The sequence below is a fragment of the Trifolium pratense genome, linkage group LG1 (genome assembly GCF_020283565.1).
Source record: "Trifolium pratense cultivar HEN17-A07 linkage group LG1, ARS_RC_1.1, whole genome shotgun sequence".
NCBI classification, from domain to species: Eukaryota; Viridiplantae; Streptophyta; class Magnoliopsida; order Fabales; family Fabaceae; genus Trifolium; species Trifolium pratense.
This window is the reverse complement of record NC_060059.1, coordinates 5,703,028-5,720,438: the sequence shown is the minus strand read 5'-3', so window position 1 is coordinate 5,720,438 and position 17,411 is coordinate 5,703,028. Positions and strand designations below refer to the sequence as shown.

Below are 17,411 nucleotides of genomic sequence, written 5' to 3'. Positions count from 1 at the left end.
TTGATGACTTCTCTAGGTATACTTGGGTAAATTTCATTAGGGAAAAATCTGAGACTTTTGAAGAATTCAAAAATCTTTGTGTACAACTTCAAAAGGAGAAAGACTGTGGTATTGTGAGAATCAGAAGTGACCATGGTAAGGAGTTTGAAAACTCTAAATTTGCTGATTTTTGTGCTGCTGAAGGAATAATTCATGAATTTTCTTCACCAATTACACCTCAACAAAATGGTGTGGTTGAAAGAAAGAATAGAACCTTACAGGAATCTGCAAGAGTAATGTTGCATGCCAAAAATGTTCCTTACAAGTTCTGGGCTGAAGCCATGAATACAGCTTGTTACATTCACAATAGAGTAACATTAAGAAAAGGTACTGCTACAACACTGTATGAATTATGAAAGAATAGGAAGCCTACTGTGAAGTATTTCCATGTGTTTGGGTCAAAATGTTATATTTTGGCAGATAGAAAACCTAGAAGAAAATTAGACCCCAAAAGTGATGAGGGGATATTTTTAGGTTACTCAACCAACAGCAGAGCGTACAGGGTTTTTAACTCCAGAACAAGAACTATGATGGAATCAATTAATGTTGTTGTTGATGACAGTGATACAACAAGTGCAGATCCAGCTGAAGAGACAGATGTCATAACACCTGTCCCAACACCTGATGATGATCAAACTGAACCTGAACCTGATCAACATTCTGAATCTACTACAGAGGTTCCTAGACCAACCAAGGGACCATCTACCAGAACACAGAAGAATCATCCTCTGGAACTTGTCATTGGAAATCCAAATCAAGGAATTGCAACAAGAAGATCAAAAGAAGCAATCTCCAATTCATGTTTCATATCAAAGATTGAACCAAAGAATGTTAAAGAAGCTTTGACTGATGAATACTGGATCAATGCTATGCAGGATGAACTAACTCAGTTCAAAAGAAGTGAGGTATGGGATCTAGTACCTAGACCAGATGGTATAAATGTTATTGGTACAAAGTGGGTGTACAAGAACAAAACTGATGAAAATGGTGATATTACTAGAAATAAAGCCAGACTTGTAGCACAAGGATACACCCAGATAGAAGGAGTAGATTTTGATGAAACTTTTGCTCCAGTTGCTCGCTTGGAGTCCATAAGATTACTCTTGGCTGTGGCATGCATTTTAAAATTCAAGCTATATCAAATGGATGTAAAAAGTGCATTCCTAAATGGCTATCTAAATGAAGAGGTATACGTTGAGCAACCAAAAGGGTTTGTAGATCCAAGCTTTCCTAACCATGTTTACAAACTAAAGAAAGCACTCTATGGATTGAAACAAGCCCCTAGAGCATGGTATGAAAGATTGACTGAATTCCTTGTCAGCCATGGATACAAGAAGGGTGGTAATGATAAAACCCTGTTTGTAAGAGAAGAGAAAGGGAAGCTAATGATAGCTCAGATATATGTGGATGATATTGTGTTTGGTGGAATGTCGCGACAAATGGTGGAACATTTTGTGCATCAAATGCAATCTGAATTTGAAATGAGTCTTGTAGGTGAGCTAGCTTATTTTTTAGGTCTTCAGGTCAAACAAATGGAAGACACCATATTTATCTCTCAAGAAAAATATGCAAGAAACATTGTGAAGAAATTTGGAATGGAAGGTGGTAGTCACAAAAGGACACCTGCACCTACACACTTGAAGCTTACCAAAGATGAGAAAGGGGTTGATGTGGATCAAAGTCTCTATAGAAGTATGATTGGGAGCTTGCTATATCTCACAGCTAGCAGGCCTGATATCATGTTTGCAGTTGGTGTCTGTGCAAGATATCAATCTGAACCGAAGATGAGTCATCTGACTCAAGTAAAGAGGATCTTCAAATATGTCAATGGAACATGTGACTATGGAATTTTATACTCTCATGGTAATGATTCTACCTTAATTGGATATTGTGATGCAGATTGGGCTGGAAGTGCTGATGATAGAAAGAGCACCTCTGGTGCATGTTTCTTCTTGGGAAACAATCTAGTATCTTGGTTTAGTAAGAAGCAGAATAGTGTGTCTCTATCAACAGCTGAAGCAGAATATATAGCAGCTGGGAGTAGTTGCTCTCAATTGTTATGGATGAGACAAATGTTGAAAGAGTATAGTGTGGAGCAAGATGTCATGACACTCTATTGTGACAATCTTAGTGCTATAAACATTTCTAAAAATCCTATTCAACATAGTAGGACTAAGCACATTGACATACGTCATCACTTTATAAGAGAGCTTGTAGAAGAAAAAATTGTTACACTTGAGCACATTGCATCGGAAGAACAATTAGCAGACATTTTTACTAAAGCGTTGGATACAAGTCAATTTGAAAATTTAAGAGGCAAACTTGGAATTTGCCTTTTTGAAGACAAATAGCAGTTACAGCATGCAATGCGTGTAACTACCTCTCATCACTTTAAGTTACACGCTAATCAAGGAAGTTCTCATTCAACTTCCCACAACCTCCATCAACCACAATCATTACTTTTCATCGTTTCTCTCTCTCACGCTCAAAAACTCTCTATCTTCCTCATCAACATTTCTCTGACTTCTCCTCTTCTCAGCAAACTTCAATTCCAAATCATGTCTAACTCCGCCAAATCTTCACCAACAAAGACAGATGCTACTCCATCACTACAAAAGGTGGTAATCGATGCTGTTCCTCTCACCACCATACCTTCCATAAGTCCAACTATGAGGAGAAAATCAGTTGCGAAGAATGAAAAATCATCACGAACAAGCCCAACTCCTTCATCTCCCTCCTCTTCAATTAAGAAAACGAAGAAGAAGAGCAAGAAATCGCGAACTGAATCGAGAAGGGCCTATACAATGTCTGAACTATATAATGATCCACTGCCATCGAGTGATGCTCCTACACCTGTCATTAATCCTGCAGAAGAGAATGTTGACACATCTGGTAAGACTTCTGTTAATTTAGGTCTTAATGTTGAAAATCCTGCTGAAACCCTAGGTTTAAAGGACCCTGCTATGTCTGAAAAATTGGGGAAAACTGTTCCTAACCCCCCTACTGTTGTTGATGCTAATATTGGTGCTTCCACTGAGACCAATGAGGTTGTTGCTGATGAGTCTCTCAAGAAAACTGCTCCTGAGACTCATGTTCCCACATCTTTGGCACAAGAAAATCTGGTGGACTATTCTGAGTCTGATGAGAGTCCCCCACCTAAGGATACTGATAAAGAAACTGTTCCTGATAAAGTTGTGAATGAAAATCCTGAGGTTATAATTGTTAATGAAACTACTGTTAGTGATAAGTCTATTCCTGCAAATTCTGAAGCTAGTGTGGCTAGGAGGACTAGAAGTAGGGCTGGTAAAGGTGTAGAGACTGCTAACACACCTGTCCAAACACCCAAACCTTCTAAGGCTAGAAAAGATACTGGTAAAAAGCCTCTGTATGGACCTCCAAAACCTGTCAGTAAAGTGGTTCCTAGAACTGAAACTAAGAAGAGAAAAGCTCCACCAAATAATGATTCTGATTTTGAGCCAGAGACAGATGTTGCTGCATCTGGCAGCACATCTAGGAAGAGTGTAGGAAGGAAGAAGGTTCCTCAAACTGTTCCCTATGCTCCATTAGATAATGTTTCATTTCATCTGGAAAATGGGTCTGCAAGGTGGAAGTTTGTGTATCATAGAAGGTTAGCTCTGGAAAGAAATTTGAAAGCTGATATTCTTGAATGTCCTAGTATTGTAGAAGCTCTTGAGTATGCAGGTCTGATGAAAACTGTGGTTGGTTTGGACAAGTGCTTTGACAGGCTTGTTAAGGAATTTTTTATTAATGTTGCTGAAAACTGTAATGATCCAAGAAGTCCTGAATATAGGCAAGTTTTTGTACGTGGAAAGTGTGTGAAATTCTCACCAATTGTGATTAATCAATATCTGCAAAGAAGTTCTGATGAAGTGGCTCCTCTAAAAGCCACAGATAATGAGGTTTGCAAAGTCCTCACTGGTGGAAGAATTAAAGTATGGCCAAGCAAGGCTAAGTTGTCTGCAACTTCCCTCTCTCCGTTTTATGCTGTTTTAAATAGGATTGCTGCCCATAATTGGGTGCCTACAACCCACTCAGGAGATGTGGCAAGAGGATTGGGTAGGTTCATCTATGCTGTGGGTACCAAGGCCAATTTTGACTATGGAGCTTATTTCTTTCAAGAAACTTTAAGTCATGCTCTGACATATGCTGTTGAGAAGCCAGTTGCTCTCCCCACTCTGCTATGCAATATCATTCTTGAGCAACACCCAGATATACTAAGAAGTACTGATGTTCCTTGTAAAAGGAAAGGGGTGTTGGTGATTGAGCAGAGGCTGCTGGATGGGACAAATGCTGCAGCAGGTGTTGGCACATCTGTCCAGGGTGGTGTACTCTCTAGGAAGCAGATGATTGCAGACTTGACTGAGACCAGCAGAGCTCTTGAGGCCAGGAAGCTGAAAATAGACCGTGTGATTGAGGCACTCAAGGCTGAGGAAGCTGCTGAAATGGCTGAGGGTGAGCTAGATGGACAAGAAGGAAAAGAGGCTAGTGAGTCTGAGGATGGTTCTGAGGATGTGATGGAGGACTCTGATGAAAGTTCTTCAATCTGATTTCTGATGTTTCCTTATATTTGTTACTAATGTACTTTTGGTGTTTCTTTTGTTGTTCCTTTATGGGCTAGGTCCTGAATTTCTAGCACCTGTGTGTGCTCTATGGTCTGTAATAACTGCACACTGATATTCTCTATGCTCTGGTACACTATGATTTCCTATTCATGATGTTTGTCTAAATTGTGGCTAAAAAGGGGGAGTAGTGTGTGTGTGTGCCAAGTGTGTGGACAGATGTTCTCACATCTGGAGACTGTTGACTGTTTTTGCATGAAATGTTCGTATACTCGTATTGAGGGGGAGTGTGAGTAATATGCATGTACTGAGGGGGAGTAGTGAATATTCTTTCTCTATCTGGTGTGTGTATGCATGAATTCAGGGGGAGTGTGAGTGATATTATCTCTTGATCGCCTGAATGTATTTGATGACAAATGTTGTGCCAAGTGTCATGGCACCTGACTATTGAGTCCACTATCTACTATGACTGAGAATTTATTTTTCTCAGATGCCTATGGGAATTTATTTTTCCCTGTGTTATTCCATGAGGCTAGTTGTTTCTATTCCGCTGTTGCATTGCCTCTGATACTACTTATTTCTCTTGGAAGTAGTCTTACTATGTGTTACTTTCTTTCCTAGTTGTGTGATCATGTTGACTTGAAGGAAAGGTAATACTGTATCTCTCTATATACTGGTCTAATATTGTTTTAGCCAAAATTTGCCAAAGGGGGAGATTGTTGGGTTTTTGTATATTGGCTACATTTTGCAAAAAACATATTTTAGCCAAGTGTTGAGACAAGTGTGCTGACCCCAAGTGTTGTGACAAATGTTGGGACACTTTGGAACAACACCTGACTCTGTATCGTGCGCGCCAGCTAGCGGGTTTAAATTTCTACTCAATCTTTTGAAGATCTGTTTGAAGAATTATTTCAAGGTTTCTTACAGAGGAAGGCGCACGTGTTTAATGTGTTTCATGAGGCAGCCAAACCCTAGTTTTATTTTCCAAAGGAATTATATTTTTGGAAAATATATTTTTGCGTTTCAAAAATATAACTATTGTTTTCAAAAATATATCACAGCTGCCGCAATTCTAGAAGCCCTAATTTTGTCTTGAAGCCCAAGTCGTTCTACTACTATAAATACGAAGGCAAGCATATGGTTTCAAGCATCTAAAATCGTGTTCTTACAAAGCGTGTGTCTTAGGATTTTAGAGTGTTAATTGTGAGCCTATCTTGTGTCTCATTGATGCAAGCTTAGGACCTGAGTGTTATTGAGTTGTAAGTGTGAACTTCTCCTAAGCTTTGAAGTACGGAGATTGTTCTATTGTGTTGTGTGGTTTACTCGCAAGCTTTTAAGCAAGAGTGAATCCTAGTTTCTTAGGAGTGTGTCTCCACCTGTTGTGTTCGTGGAATTGAATAGCAGCGCTGTCTGTGTTGCTAAGGTGGGAATTGGGACGGGGTCTCATATCTAGGAGTTCCTATGTAGAAGGGTCATTGGGTAGTGATTAAGTGAGAAGTTGTAAACGGGTGAGTTTAGCTTCGAAGTAATACTGCTGATAGTGGACTTCATTCCTGGATTGGTATCCCCCAGAGTAGGCTTTAGGCTGAACTGGGTTAACAACTCTCGTGTGTTATTTACTTTACTGTTTGTGTTGTTTTATGTTATTTGCTCTGTTTATAGACAAGTGTTGGCGCACCAGTTACAACATCTGTCTACAACAGACAAGTGTTGCTACACCTTGAGCAACACCTGTCCACTGTGTGCCAGGAATTTCAGACACAATGAACTTGAGGCTGGATAAGCAAGTTCAAACACTTTACTCTTCAACGCTCTTTTACCAACAATATCAAGTGACCGAAATCGAGTCCATATTGCCTCCATTGCATGACTCATGTCCAACTCATATCCATCCTCTGTGTCATCCTCCAATGGTTCTTCCATAGTTAATTTCTTCTAGTGATCGTGAACTGAATCTAATGGTATCGGTACACCGCTGGATGTATATCCACCCAATTCACAAGCACAAGGCAACTCACATGTTGACCTAAGTTTGCAACCACACAAGTTTTTATTTGTTCCAACAATGCCGATTCTCTTCATCTCATCAGAAATTAGTGTTATAGCGGCCCTGGAGACAAAGTTTCTCAAATATTGAAAAAATGGACTGTTGTGTGTCTTCTCTACATAATAAAAACTTTTTTGAAAAGACTTCTTAATTTTGTCAACTTTTAGTATTATGTTATTATTCACGGATTCCAAAGACTTGCATAAGTCTCCTTTGCTGTGTTCCAACATTTGCTTCAGGTTCCAATGTGCAGGCTCAACTCTAAATATCAAATTGCAAACAATAGTCAATTAAACGCCAAAAAAAAAAAGAAAAATATAATTACAATTTTGAAATAAAAAAAAATCATACCTATTAGTCGTTGTGTTTCCTAAATGCATCACTCGATTGGTTCATGCAGCAACAAATTGTTCTTTGTGAGGGGCCAACCAGGTGTTATTGACATATTCGACAAACTTGCTTGAATTAACACATGTTTGCTGAAACGCATTCAACCGCTGCTGATACTCCACCTCATTTGGACTTTCAACAATATCTCTCCACAAATTTTTCACCTTCTGTCGCATATCCTTAAGTATATGTAGGGTGCATCTCGTATTCACATTTTTTATTACGTGTCACGTACAAAGCATATTAGTAGTATGTGGAAATATATCTTTAATTGCATTCATCAAAGTAAACTCCTTGTCAGTCAAAATTACTTTAGGAAATATATCTTGCTTAGTAACCAATTCCTTCAACTTACCTAACGTCCAATGATAATTGTTCGTCTTCTCAGATTCCATGTAAGCAAATCCAACAGCAAATGTCATGTTAGTTGACGTTATGCCAGTAATTTCAAGCAGTGGCTGTCTATATTTATTAGTTTTGTATGTGCAGTCCATAACCAAAACAATGGGAAACAAGTTCAACAACTTGATTGAATATGGATACGCCCAAAAAATATCACTTAAAACATCGGAGCCATCATCTTTTCTTCTATTCCAGATGACATATTTTGCATCATCTAACCACTGCAGCAAGTGTTGCGGCTCTGTTCTGGAGCCTCTTTCCTGTATTTGCATCATGTGTCTTTTCCTATATATAAGTGTGGCATCAACAACAGACTCTGAATTTTGATCTTTCAAATCTAAAACAATGTGCCTTGGTGCTACCTTACGCTTTGTCAAATCTTCAACACGTTTGTTTTCATCATCGGTTAAACGTGTCTTGTGAGGATGACCGTGATATTGGTCAGGTAGCCCATGGTTGTGAACTCCATGAATAACCCGAACTTTCCATCCTGAACCATCTGTTGAAGGTGCAACTCTAATTTTAAATGGACAGTTACACTTTTTCGATGCAGTTGTCGTGGAACTTTCTAAAGAGTTATACTTTCTACCTTTTGTCACAACCCAAAATCAACTTGTCATTTCTTCCTCTTATTTCGTTCTTTTTATCCGACCGAGTAATGATAATACCGACTTTATTGGCATCTCCAACATCTCGAGCCCATGTGACAACATCATCTAGGGTAGCAAATTTTTGATCAGTTGTAAAAACATCTGTAGTATCTACCAATATTTGACTTGTATCGCCGAGATAAGCCATATCTGTTTAAAAATAAAAGAACAAATTAAAATTAAAAAAATTATAATAACATATCGGTACACTTATTACATACCGGAACACTTTAACTACCGAAACACTTTAAAAAAGTGTACCGGTATGTATAACGATAAACGAAAGACAATATTGCATACCGGAACACCTTTTTAAAAAGTGTACCGGTAAAATTAACATACCGGAACACTTTTTTCAAGTGTACCAGTAAAGTTAACATACCGGTAAAGATAAATACTTACCGGAACAGTTTTTTGGGAGGATGAAAATTCTACCGGAACAGTATAATATGACCAAAAAAAAATATATTAATTTTTTATAAGGATATACTGCGTATTTTAAAAAATATGTTGGGGTAGAATGAAGATTGTTGTGGTAGAAAAAAAAATTTCTTTATATTACTATTACCTAGCCTCTTAGAAAAAAATAAGAGATTATCTTTTACCCTCGTATCAGTTTCTCGCGCGTCCTATGTCTTTCCATTTTACTCTTTCGCTATTTAAGTAGCTGTTTACGTGGAAATTTGGTAAACAACCGCTAGTTTTTGATAAATACCAAATTTATGTCCAACAGTAGCGAACATTTTTATAGAAATTTCTGTAAATGCTAAGTAACAGACGTTATAAAGGTAGAGTATTTTATGGGGGTGTCTGCTACCTAAGTAGCTGACATGGGTATTTTGGAAAATGCATAGAGCCCGAGAAAATTGATAGGATGACAAAAGAAAATCTAAAAAAAATATAAAGACTTAATTGACTTTTTCTTCCCACTTAAAATATTCTATCGACAAAACAACACTGTCTTTAGGTTTAGTCTAATGGTGAGAGATTCAGATAGTATGATAGAGGTCGTTGGTTCGATCCCAACTCATTTTAAAAAAAATAAAAGTTTATTTACTACAAATCTACTTTTAAACATTTAAACTTATATCCCTCCCATTACATGGAAAAATGCTACAAGGATAGTCCTTACTAAGTTACTACTAAATGACAACAAATTGATCAATATTCAAAATGATCACAGTAAGCAAGTGACGAAGTTTCCACAAAATATTCTGTTTCCCTAAATATCTGCCGATTACACATATTTCAACGTACCCTTTCAAAAAAAGAAAAACGAGTAGTTTAAATAAGAAAAAATAAAGTACTATAGTAATTTAATGTATGCCCCCATTTCAAGGGTTGGGTGAAGAAATAACCGGATTCTATACCAGATTCTAAGAGTTAATAAGCCCCCATTTTAAGGGTTGGGTGAAGAAATAAAGTACTGTAGTAATTTAATGTATGCCCCCATTTCAAGGGTTGGGTGAAGAAATAACCAGATTCTATACTAGATTCTAAGAGTTAATAAGCCCCCATTTCAAGGGTTGGGTGAAGAAATAAAGTAGTACTATAGTAATTTACGTAAATTCTAATATGAATCATTTCATCGAGTGGTCCATGGTGGACCAGTCATAAATAACATTATAACGAATATGAATTTTACAAAATCTACCGTTAGATTGAAAGTTTATATCATATAGATCATCTATAGAAAAATTTAGAAAAATTGAAAATCATTTGATATGTTATTGAGACACATCAAGATTAACGGTTTATTAAATAATGTAAATCTTGATGGGTCTCAATAACATATCAAATGATTTTCAAAAAATTTTAAAAAATTTATGGATGATCTATACGATATAAACTTTCAATCCATCAATGAATTTCGTAAAATTCATATTCAGTAGATCATTTGTCCACGGTGAACCACTTGTAAAGGCCACAAGTGGTCCACCATAGCATTAGCCTAGTAATTTAATGTATGCCCCCATTTCAAGGGTTGGGCAAAGAAAATCATGAATTTATAAGTAAAAGACAATCATCATTTTATAAACTCATTTTATATGATTGAATTAGTTTCTATACCAGATTCTAAGAGTTAATAAATAAATTAAAATTTTAGATCATCTAATCTTAATTTTGATCTTGATTCGATGATCTATATATAATAACTAATAACTTGAGTGTTGTCACTATATTCACACAACCCCAATTCCACAAGCATGTGAATGCCACACATAGAAGCAACCTTTTCAACCTCGTGGAAAGTGAATGTTGTGAACAGAAAAATCAACATGTGAGTGATTGTTAAAGTTGTAATGCATCATCATGGACCATTTTTGAAAAAGAACAATGCATCATGGACCATAGTACTATCGAATTGAGTTGGGTTATGATGATGACAATAAGACAAATATCAACCCAACATAACACACATGATATTTTTATCTACACTACTTTCCCTTTGTCTTAACTTCATTCACAACATTTTTTCAACTCTTGTTCCCATTCCCTCAATCCTCAAACAAAACCAAACACCAAAAACAAAACAAAAAAATCATTCAAGAACATCATGGCTAAACTATGGTGTTCTTTTTTCTTATTCATTTCACTACTACTCCAACAAAACAAAATTTGCATGTCTTTGCTAGAACAAGTACCAAGTCCACCATTACCAATTCTCCCACTCCCAACATATGCACAATTAAAATGGCAACAAAGAGAAATCATAATGTTCCTTCATTTTGGTGTCAACACATATACCGACAGAGAATGGGGTACAGGCCATGAAAGCCCATCAATATTCAATCCAATTGGGCTCAACACAACCCAATGGGCCAATGTAGCAGAAGAAGCAGGAATTTCATTGATGATATTAACTGCAAAACATCATGATGGATTTTGTCTTTGGCCTTCAAAGTACACTAAACATTCTGTCATTAGTAGTACTTGGCAAAATGGTAAGGGTGATGTTGTTCAAGAATTTGTCAATGCAGCTACTAATAAAGGAATTGATGTTGGGATCTATCTTTCACCTTGGGATAGACATGATTCTAGATATGGTGATGATTTGCTTTACAATGAATACTATTTAGCTCAATTGCAAGAACTTCTTAAAAAGTGAGTCTCAAATTTCTCTTTTGTATATTATAATTGCTCTATTTGATCAAATAGATTAACAGCGTGTTTGGATTGACAGTGAAATTGGATCGGAATTTTAATAAAAAGTTCCGGTTTGATCTCATATATTACCTGCATGTTTGAATTAATGGTGAATCCAGAAGAATCTTAATATATTATAGTAATTTTATATTTAAAAAAATTACGTTTTGAAGCTTCAAATTTAGTGATTATGGCATGTCACGGTGATTTTGTCAAATTTACCGTCAATTCAGATATGCGGTATACGGTGACATTTAAAAATTTAACATTATGTTGTATATTTTTTTAGATATCAAGATGTTAGGGAAATTTGGTTTGATGGAGCAAAAGATCCCAAGGCACAAAATGTGTCATATTATTTTTCAGATTGGTTTTCTATGGTGAAAGAGTTGCAAAGTTCTATCAATATTTTCTCTGATGCTGGACCTGATGTAAGATGGGTTGGAGGTGAAACAGGAACTGCAGGGGACACGTGTTGGTCTACTATTAATCGAACCTCTCTTGCAATTGGAGCTTCAAACATAACTGAGTAAGTGCTGATATTTTTCTTTTTTGAGTAAAAGCATGCGAAAAAAGTTGCTGATTTTACATTCCGTCACTTGCACTGAACTCTATGGTGGGATTGGGATCGGTCCCTTGCATTAGTCGGTTTTTAGATTGGATATCAAATTTTCAAAAAAGAAAAAGAAAATACATTGAATTGTATGGTGATTAATAATATATTCCTTTCGATTCTTAATATAAGAAAACATTAAAAAAAAAAAAAACAAAGAAAGAAAGAAAGACTAGAGCGAGTAGCTATAGAACTAGAATTAAAGCTGGATATATGACTCAGGCCCGAATACCAACCCGTTTAACCGGCAGTTTAAACTTCTTATTAAGTACTACTATTATTATTTGTCTTCTTTTTTTACTTGTTACTTAAGTTACTCGTGTAACATAAAATTATCCCTCTAAAAAACCAACATATAAAACTATTTACAATAGTAGTTTTTTTAGCTTTTGAAAATAAAACAAATTTTTCGTAATGCCAAATTTTTGTTATGGCCGGATCTATTTAATCCATGAACTAATGTAGATCATATTCGAGACAAAGTATCACAACTCGTTATCATTTACAAACAAACCAATCAGTCTATTTAACGTTGAATTTATGCGGAATGGATTAAATGTGATGGAACCTCTAGCTAGAATGATAAGGTACTGAAAGTGAAGTTTGAGTGATAAAACTTTTCTTTGTTAGAAAGAAAGCTACTAGGTAAGGAAAGTGCATGTTCCACTAAAATTAAAAGGAAAGAGTATAGAAAATGTATTCTTTTGTGAGCCATACTCCATTCTCAATCAAAAGTGGGTGTTGTGAGCCATACTCCTATCTCAATCTAAAGTGGGTATTGAATCCAATCAACCATCCAAAGCAATAATTTTGTGGGTTACCAAACTTCTTGTCATAAATATTATGCTTGTGCAACTTTTGTGCCTAAGCATCCAACTAATTATGTCTTCAAGTATTTCAATTGCTACAATTATTTTCAATCAAGTCCTTCCATATCTTTTAACTGTCCAAATGTTGATGTTTGTATTGAGAAAAATCCAAGTCTCAAATTAAATAGAGATAAGGCTTTAAAATAATTATAAATGGAGACAATAGATGTCACCTTCCATATTTTGTCTCGTAAGAGTTTTTTTGCAAATGATTTTTTTTGGTTACATTTTTACAAATTTATTTTGTAAGGGTTAATTTAGGTTCAATCTTAGGATCCTAACCTAGATGCAATTAAAATATGATATTGAAATTGCACAATTGTGATATTCGAGAAAATAAATGTACAATTAAGCTTAAATTATAATGCTCCCCTGATCGGGAGGGGCTGAAACCACTTGATGCAAGAACCGACCCTCAAACTAGATTAGGCGGTTCAGTGGGTCTGATACTCGTGGTGGAAGAAAAAAACTTAAATTATAATGCTGATTTTTTTTTGGGTAATGACTGATTTTTTTCCCCTCTGCATGACACTCGTGTATTATCAAATAATAAATTATATTTAGTGGAATGGGAATAAAATCTCTCAAAATTCAAAACAAATCAATAGTTCCATCATGAACAAATTATAGCAATACACCTAGCATACCTGTAATATTTGTATTACATACTATTTGAATTAATAATTGGTAGGTTGTTGCTAATCACAATGTAGGTATCTAAGCACTGGTGATCCAAGAGGAACAGATTGGCTACCAGCAGAATGTGATGTTTCAATTAGACCAGGATGGTTTTGGCATAAATCGGAATCACCAAAAAAACTAAGTGAGCTACTTGATATTTATTACAAATCAGTTGGTAGAAATTGTGTGTTACTTCTTAATGTACCTCCTAATACAACTGGTCTTATATCTGAAAATGATGCACATAGATTAAAAGAATTTAGAAGTGCAATTAATACAATATTTCATAAAAACATAGTTGAAAGTTCTTATGTTAAAGTTAGTAGCCAAAGAGGAGGAAAAGAAGGAGGGTTTGGACCACAAAATATGCTTGATAGTGACCATTTGTGGTCATATTGGGCCCCACATGAAGATAAGAAGGAAAAGGAGGACCATTGGATTGAAATTTGGGGTGAGGATGGAATTTTGAAATTTAATGTGATTAGAATACAAGAAGCAATTGGACTTGGTCAAAGGATTAAAGAGTATGAAATTTATGTGGATGGTAAATTAATAATCCAAGGGACAACAATTGGTTACAAGAGACTTCATAGGCTTGATGGAGATGTTGTGCATGCTAGTGTTGTGAGAATTAGATTCATAAAGGCTAGAGGTGTTCCTCTTATTTCTTCTATTGGATTACATTTTGATCCTTTTTGGCACTCAAAGTTTACTGCCACCTGAAGAACATAATCATATATGTAGTGTTCTAGGAGAATGCTTATTGTGCAAGCAATATTCACAAATAATAATCATTCACTCTTCTAAGTATGGTTAGACATTGGTCAAATCTTCAATTTTTATGCATTATTCTCTTTCTTGCGTAAATCTTTGGTAACAAATAGTGCTCATTGTTATATGTCGAAAGGAACAAAATCATTTTTTACAGTGGCAAATGTGTTCCATAGAAAGGCCATTATTTATTTCTCTGAAAAGCATAGACATGCAGGCCACCATCAATTTGTAGAGTGAGCATGATTTTGTATTTCGCCAATTTATTTTGGTCTGCTAGTTTGAAGCCGTGGCTACCTAACAGAACTGCAGAATATATCTTCATCTGTCTGTATGCAAAGTCTTTGCCAATGCAAATTCTTGGACCTGCCTGTGTGAGGAGATCATAGCATATTAATTGATTGTAAAGTTCAATAGAAATCTAGAAAACAAAGAGTTTGTTTATATGGACTCGTTTTAAAACGCTTGTGAGACTGTCTGGAAGAACTTATGGAAACAACTTATGATGTGTCCATAAACTATTGGATCACATGCTATCAGGTCACCTCTTACACGCTCGATGTTTAGTTTTGGGTTATGCTATAAGCGCTTTTTATCCAAACAGGATTTAAATGTTGTAGAATGGAATATCTTAAACAATTATAGAATGTTCCATACCTGGAAGGCTGTGAACTTAAAAGAGCTTTCTTTCATAAAATTTCCATTTTCATCAAGCCATCTCTCTGGCCTGAATTGCTCAGCATCTTCACCCCATAAGAATTTCATCCTTCCCATGACATATGGTTGGAATGAAACAAGATCACCTTTCTTCACACTATATCCATCTGGCAATGTGTCATCCGAAAAACAATACTTGCTTTCCTATATACAACACCATAACATAAAATTGGTTAAAGGATCAAGCACTCATGCCTTTTGATCTTTATCCGTCTCTTCTAAAGTGAACAACTATTGTAAAGTAGGTAACATAAATTACCAATCATGAATGTGTTGAAATACCAATTTCGTTTTTCTAACTATACTCTCTCGTCAAATCCTTCCTGTCCGTGTTTTAACATAGTTTTATTAATGTCTATATCTCTATATATAAACCCTTTTGGCACTTTTCACGTATATTAAGAAAAATCGACAATGTAAGTAATATGTACATTTTTTATATATGATTATTTCTAATTTTTCTTGTGTATAAATATATTTAAGGTTGACTTTTCATCCCAATATTATCAGTATTAACAAGGGATAATTTTTGTTAGGGATGAATATTAACCATAGATGTGTCGGTAAAATGCAAGACTTATATTTAGGGACAACTCTTTTTCTTCAAAAATGGTTTATAATTTGGGACGGAGTCACGGAGAGTAATAATACCACTGGAAGTGCTGGATGGAGCCTGATAGTTTCAGTCAAAGCTGCATGCAGATACTGCATCTTTTCCATGCTTTCTTCAGTTACTTTAGCTGCAAGTTCATCAATGGTTAGACTATCTTCTACTTTTGTTGCCTCCCTAATCTCTTTTGCAATCTTTTCCTGCACATGAGGATGCTTGCAGAGTTGGTAAATAAACCAGGAAAGAGTGATTGCTGATGTATCTTTCCCTGCAATGATAAAACTCAAAATAATGTCTTTAAGGTACTTTGAATCTGTTTCATTCAATTCTAGAAACCTTGACAAAATGTCTCCTTTCAACCCAAGAGAGTTATCTTGTGGCTTTTGAGATTGCTCAATCTTGCTTGTGATTACTTTGTATACGAAGTCATCGATCACTCTTAGGCTTTTTTTGAGTACTGCTTCTGATCCAATGTTCAAGAACCGCTGAACTTTCCCGAGAAAGTTAACATACCGATACATTATAGCTGCACTTGCTTCATCAAAAGCAATAGAAAATTGTGTACCTTCTCTATAGGTTCCCCGCATTGTGTCCAATTCTACACCAAGAATAACCTTGAATACAGAATCTAGAGTTGATTTCATGAACAGGTCCTACCAATAAGAAAAATTAAGATTAAACAACTTAAAGGACAGTAGGATTTATTTTTCCTTTTATGTATTTCACCGGATAACACATTACCTGCAGTTCAATAATATTGTTTGAGATTGCAGCTTCAGACACTATCCCTGCAAGTTTTACTGCACTGGATTTGAACACTGAACTGCTGAATTCTCTCAATAACTTAGTTGAGAATTGATAGCTTGCTGATTTTCTCTGATGTCGCCACTTCTCTCCGTCCACTGTGAATATACCATCTCCCAGTAGATCTTCCAAGACACTGTGGTGATACCAACCCTGCAATAAATTAAGATATGTTTTGAGGCTAAATGCAAAGGAGGAGCAGTTTTATACATTCTTATTTTTTTATACCTTATAGCTATTGATAATTTGAATAGTACCTTGCCATAGTTTGAGAAGTTTGTCACTAGCATATGCTCAATATTAGCAGGGTTTGCAGTGTACACTTCACTTCTAGTGAAGCTAAGCAAAACCTGTAAGTTTTTCTCTTATTTGTGAGATCAATCATGTACTCTAGCAGCCTATGAAAGTTGAACAGTTGATGCAAGACTGTACCAGCAACAGGGTGATATTTTCTTTTCTTGTCAAATAATCTATAGCTATGAATTTTGATAACAAAAGAAGCTAAAACAATAGCTGTTAATATTGGAAAAAGAGCTTTCACTGCAAAGAGAAAATCTATGAATTTCATCGCTCTTATTTTAATTTTATTACAGATATATATACTATAGTTAGTAAGTAGTAACTATCTGTGTATCTCTAATAGTTCTCTTAATATATGAACTTCGCTGCATGAAGAAAGCTGAAATATATATATATATACTCTATAATATATAGTATGAGCCATGAGGATTGGTTTTTGATAAAATAACATAATTCATTAATGATGATATGATATTGAACTTTGATGTTGATGGCTGAATGAACTATTAAGAAGTGAACGATACGTAATGCAATTTCCACATTTATAAATTCATTCATCTACCAACTCTTTCAATTTTGGTCAGAGTATTCATACCAAAAATGTATTTATAAACTTATTCAAAATATGCAATTGCTAAAAACCAATTAAGAGGTTACTAGTCCCACACCCGTGCGATGCACAGGTGTTATGTGGTATTTTATATTATAATGTTGAAAAATTATTCGTATAAATTGTAACAATAAGTATTATAAAATGAAAATAATAATAATAATAATAATAATAATAATAT

General features: G+C 35.4%; 2 protein-coding genes and 1 pseudogene across 2 annotated transcripts; 1 reads left to right on the top strand and 2 right to left on the bottom strand.

Annotated features, from left to right (window-relative positions):
- Positions 1–7,283: 7,283 nt before the first annotated feature.
- On the bottom strand, positions 7,284–8,256 carry LOC123912939 (protein FAR1-RELATED SEQUENCE 5-like). Its single transcript, XM_045963536.1, has 2 exons — positions 8,048–8,256; positions 7,284–7,974 (listed from the first exon to the last, which is right to left on the bottom strand). The coding sequence occupies exons 1-2, from the start codon at positions 8,254–8,256 to the stop codon at positions 7,284–7,286; spliced, it is 900 nt and encodes a 299-aa protein (XP_045819492.1).
- Positions 8,257–10,326: 2,070 nt separating this feature from the next.
- On the top strand, positions 10,327–14,285 carry LOC123902701 (alpha-L-fucosidase 1-like). Its single transcript, XM_045952487.1, has 3 exons — positions 10,327–11,213; positions 11,545–11,784; positions 13,451–14,285. The coding sequence occupies exons 1-3, from the start codon at positions 10,666–10,668 to the stop codon at positions 14,139–14,141; spliced, it is 1,479 nt and encodes a 492-aa protein (XP_045808443.1). The 5' UTR covers positions 10,327–10,665; the 3' UTR covers positions 14,142–14,285.
- Positions 14,286–14,373: 88 nt separating this feature from the next.
- On the bottom strand, positions 14,374–16,888 carry LOC123902703 (annotated as a pseudogene).
- Positions 16,889–17,411: the final 523 nt, after the last annotated feature.

Excerpts from the sequence above, each read along its gene's own strand:
- LOC123912939 (XM_045963536.1), bottom strand. The coding sequence starts at position 8,256 with ATGGCTTATCTCGGCGATACAAGTCAAATATTGGTAGATACTACAGAT. Across the intron at positions 7,975-8,047 it reads ATTTTGGGTTGTGACAAAAG|AGTTGCACCTTCAACAGATG; the intron begins GTAGAAAGTATA and ends ATTTAAAATTAG.
- LOC123902701 (XM_045952487.1), top strand. The coding sequence starts at position 10,666 with ATGGCTAAACTATGGTGTTCTTTTTTCTTATTCATTTCACTACTACTC. Across the intron at positions 11,214-11,544 it reads TTGCAAGAACTTCTTAAAAA|ATATCAAGATGTTAGGGAAA; the intron begins GTGAGTCTCAAA and ends ATATTTTTTTAG. Across the intron at positions 11,785-13,450 it reads GGAGCTTCAAACATAACTGA|GTATCTAAGCACTGGTGATC; the intron begins GTAAGTGCTGAT and ends ATCACAATGTAG.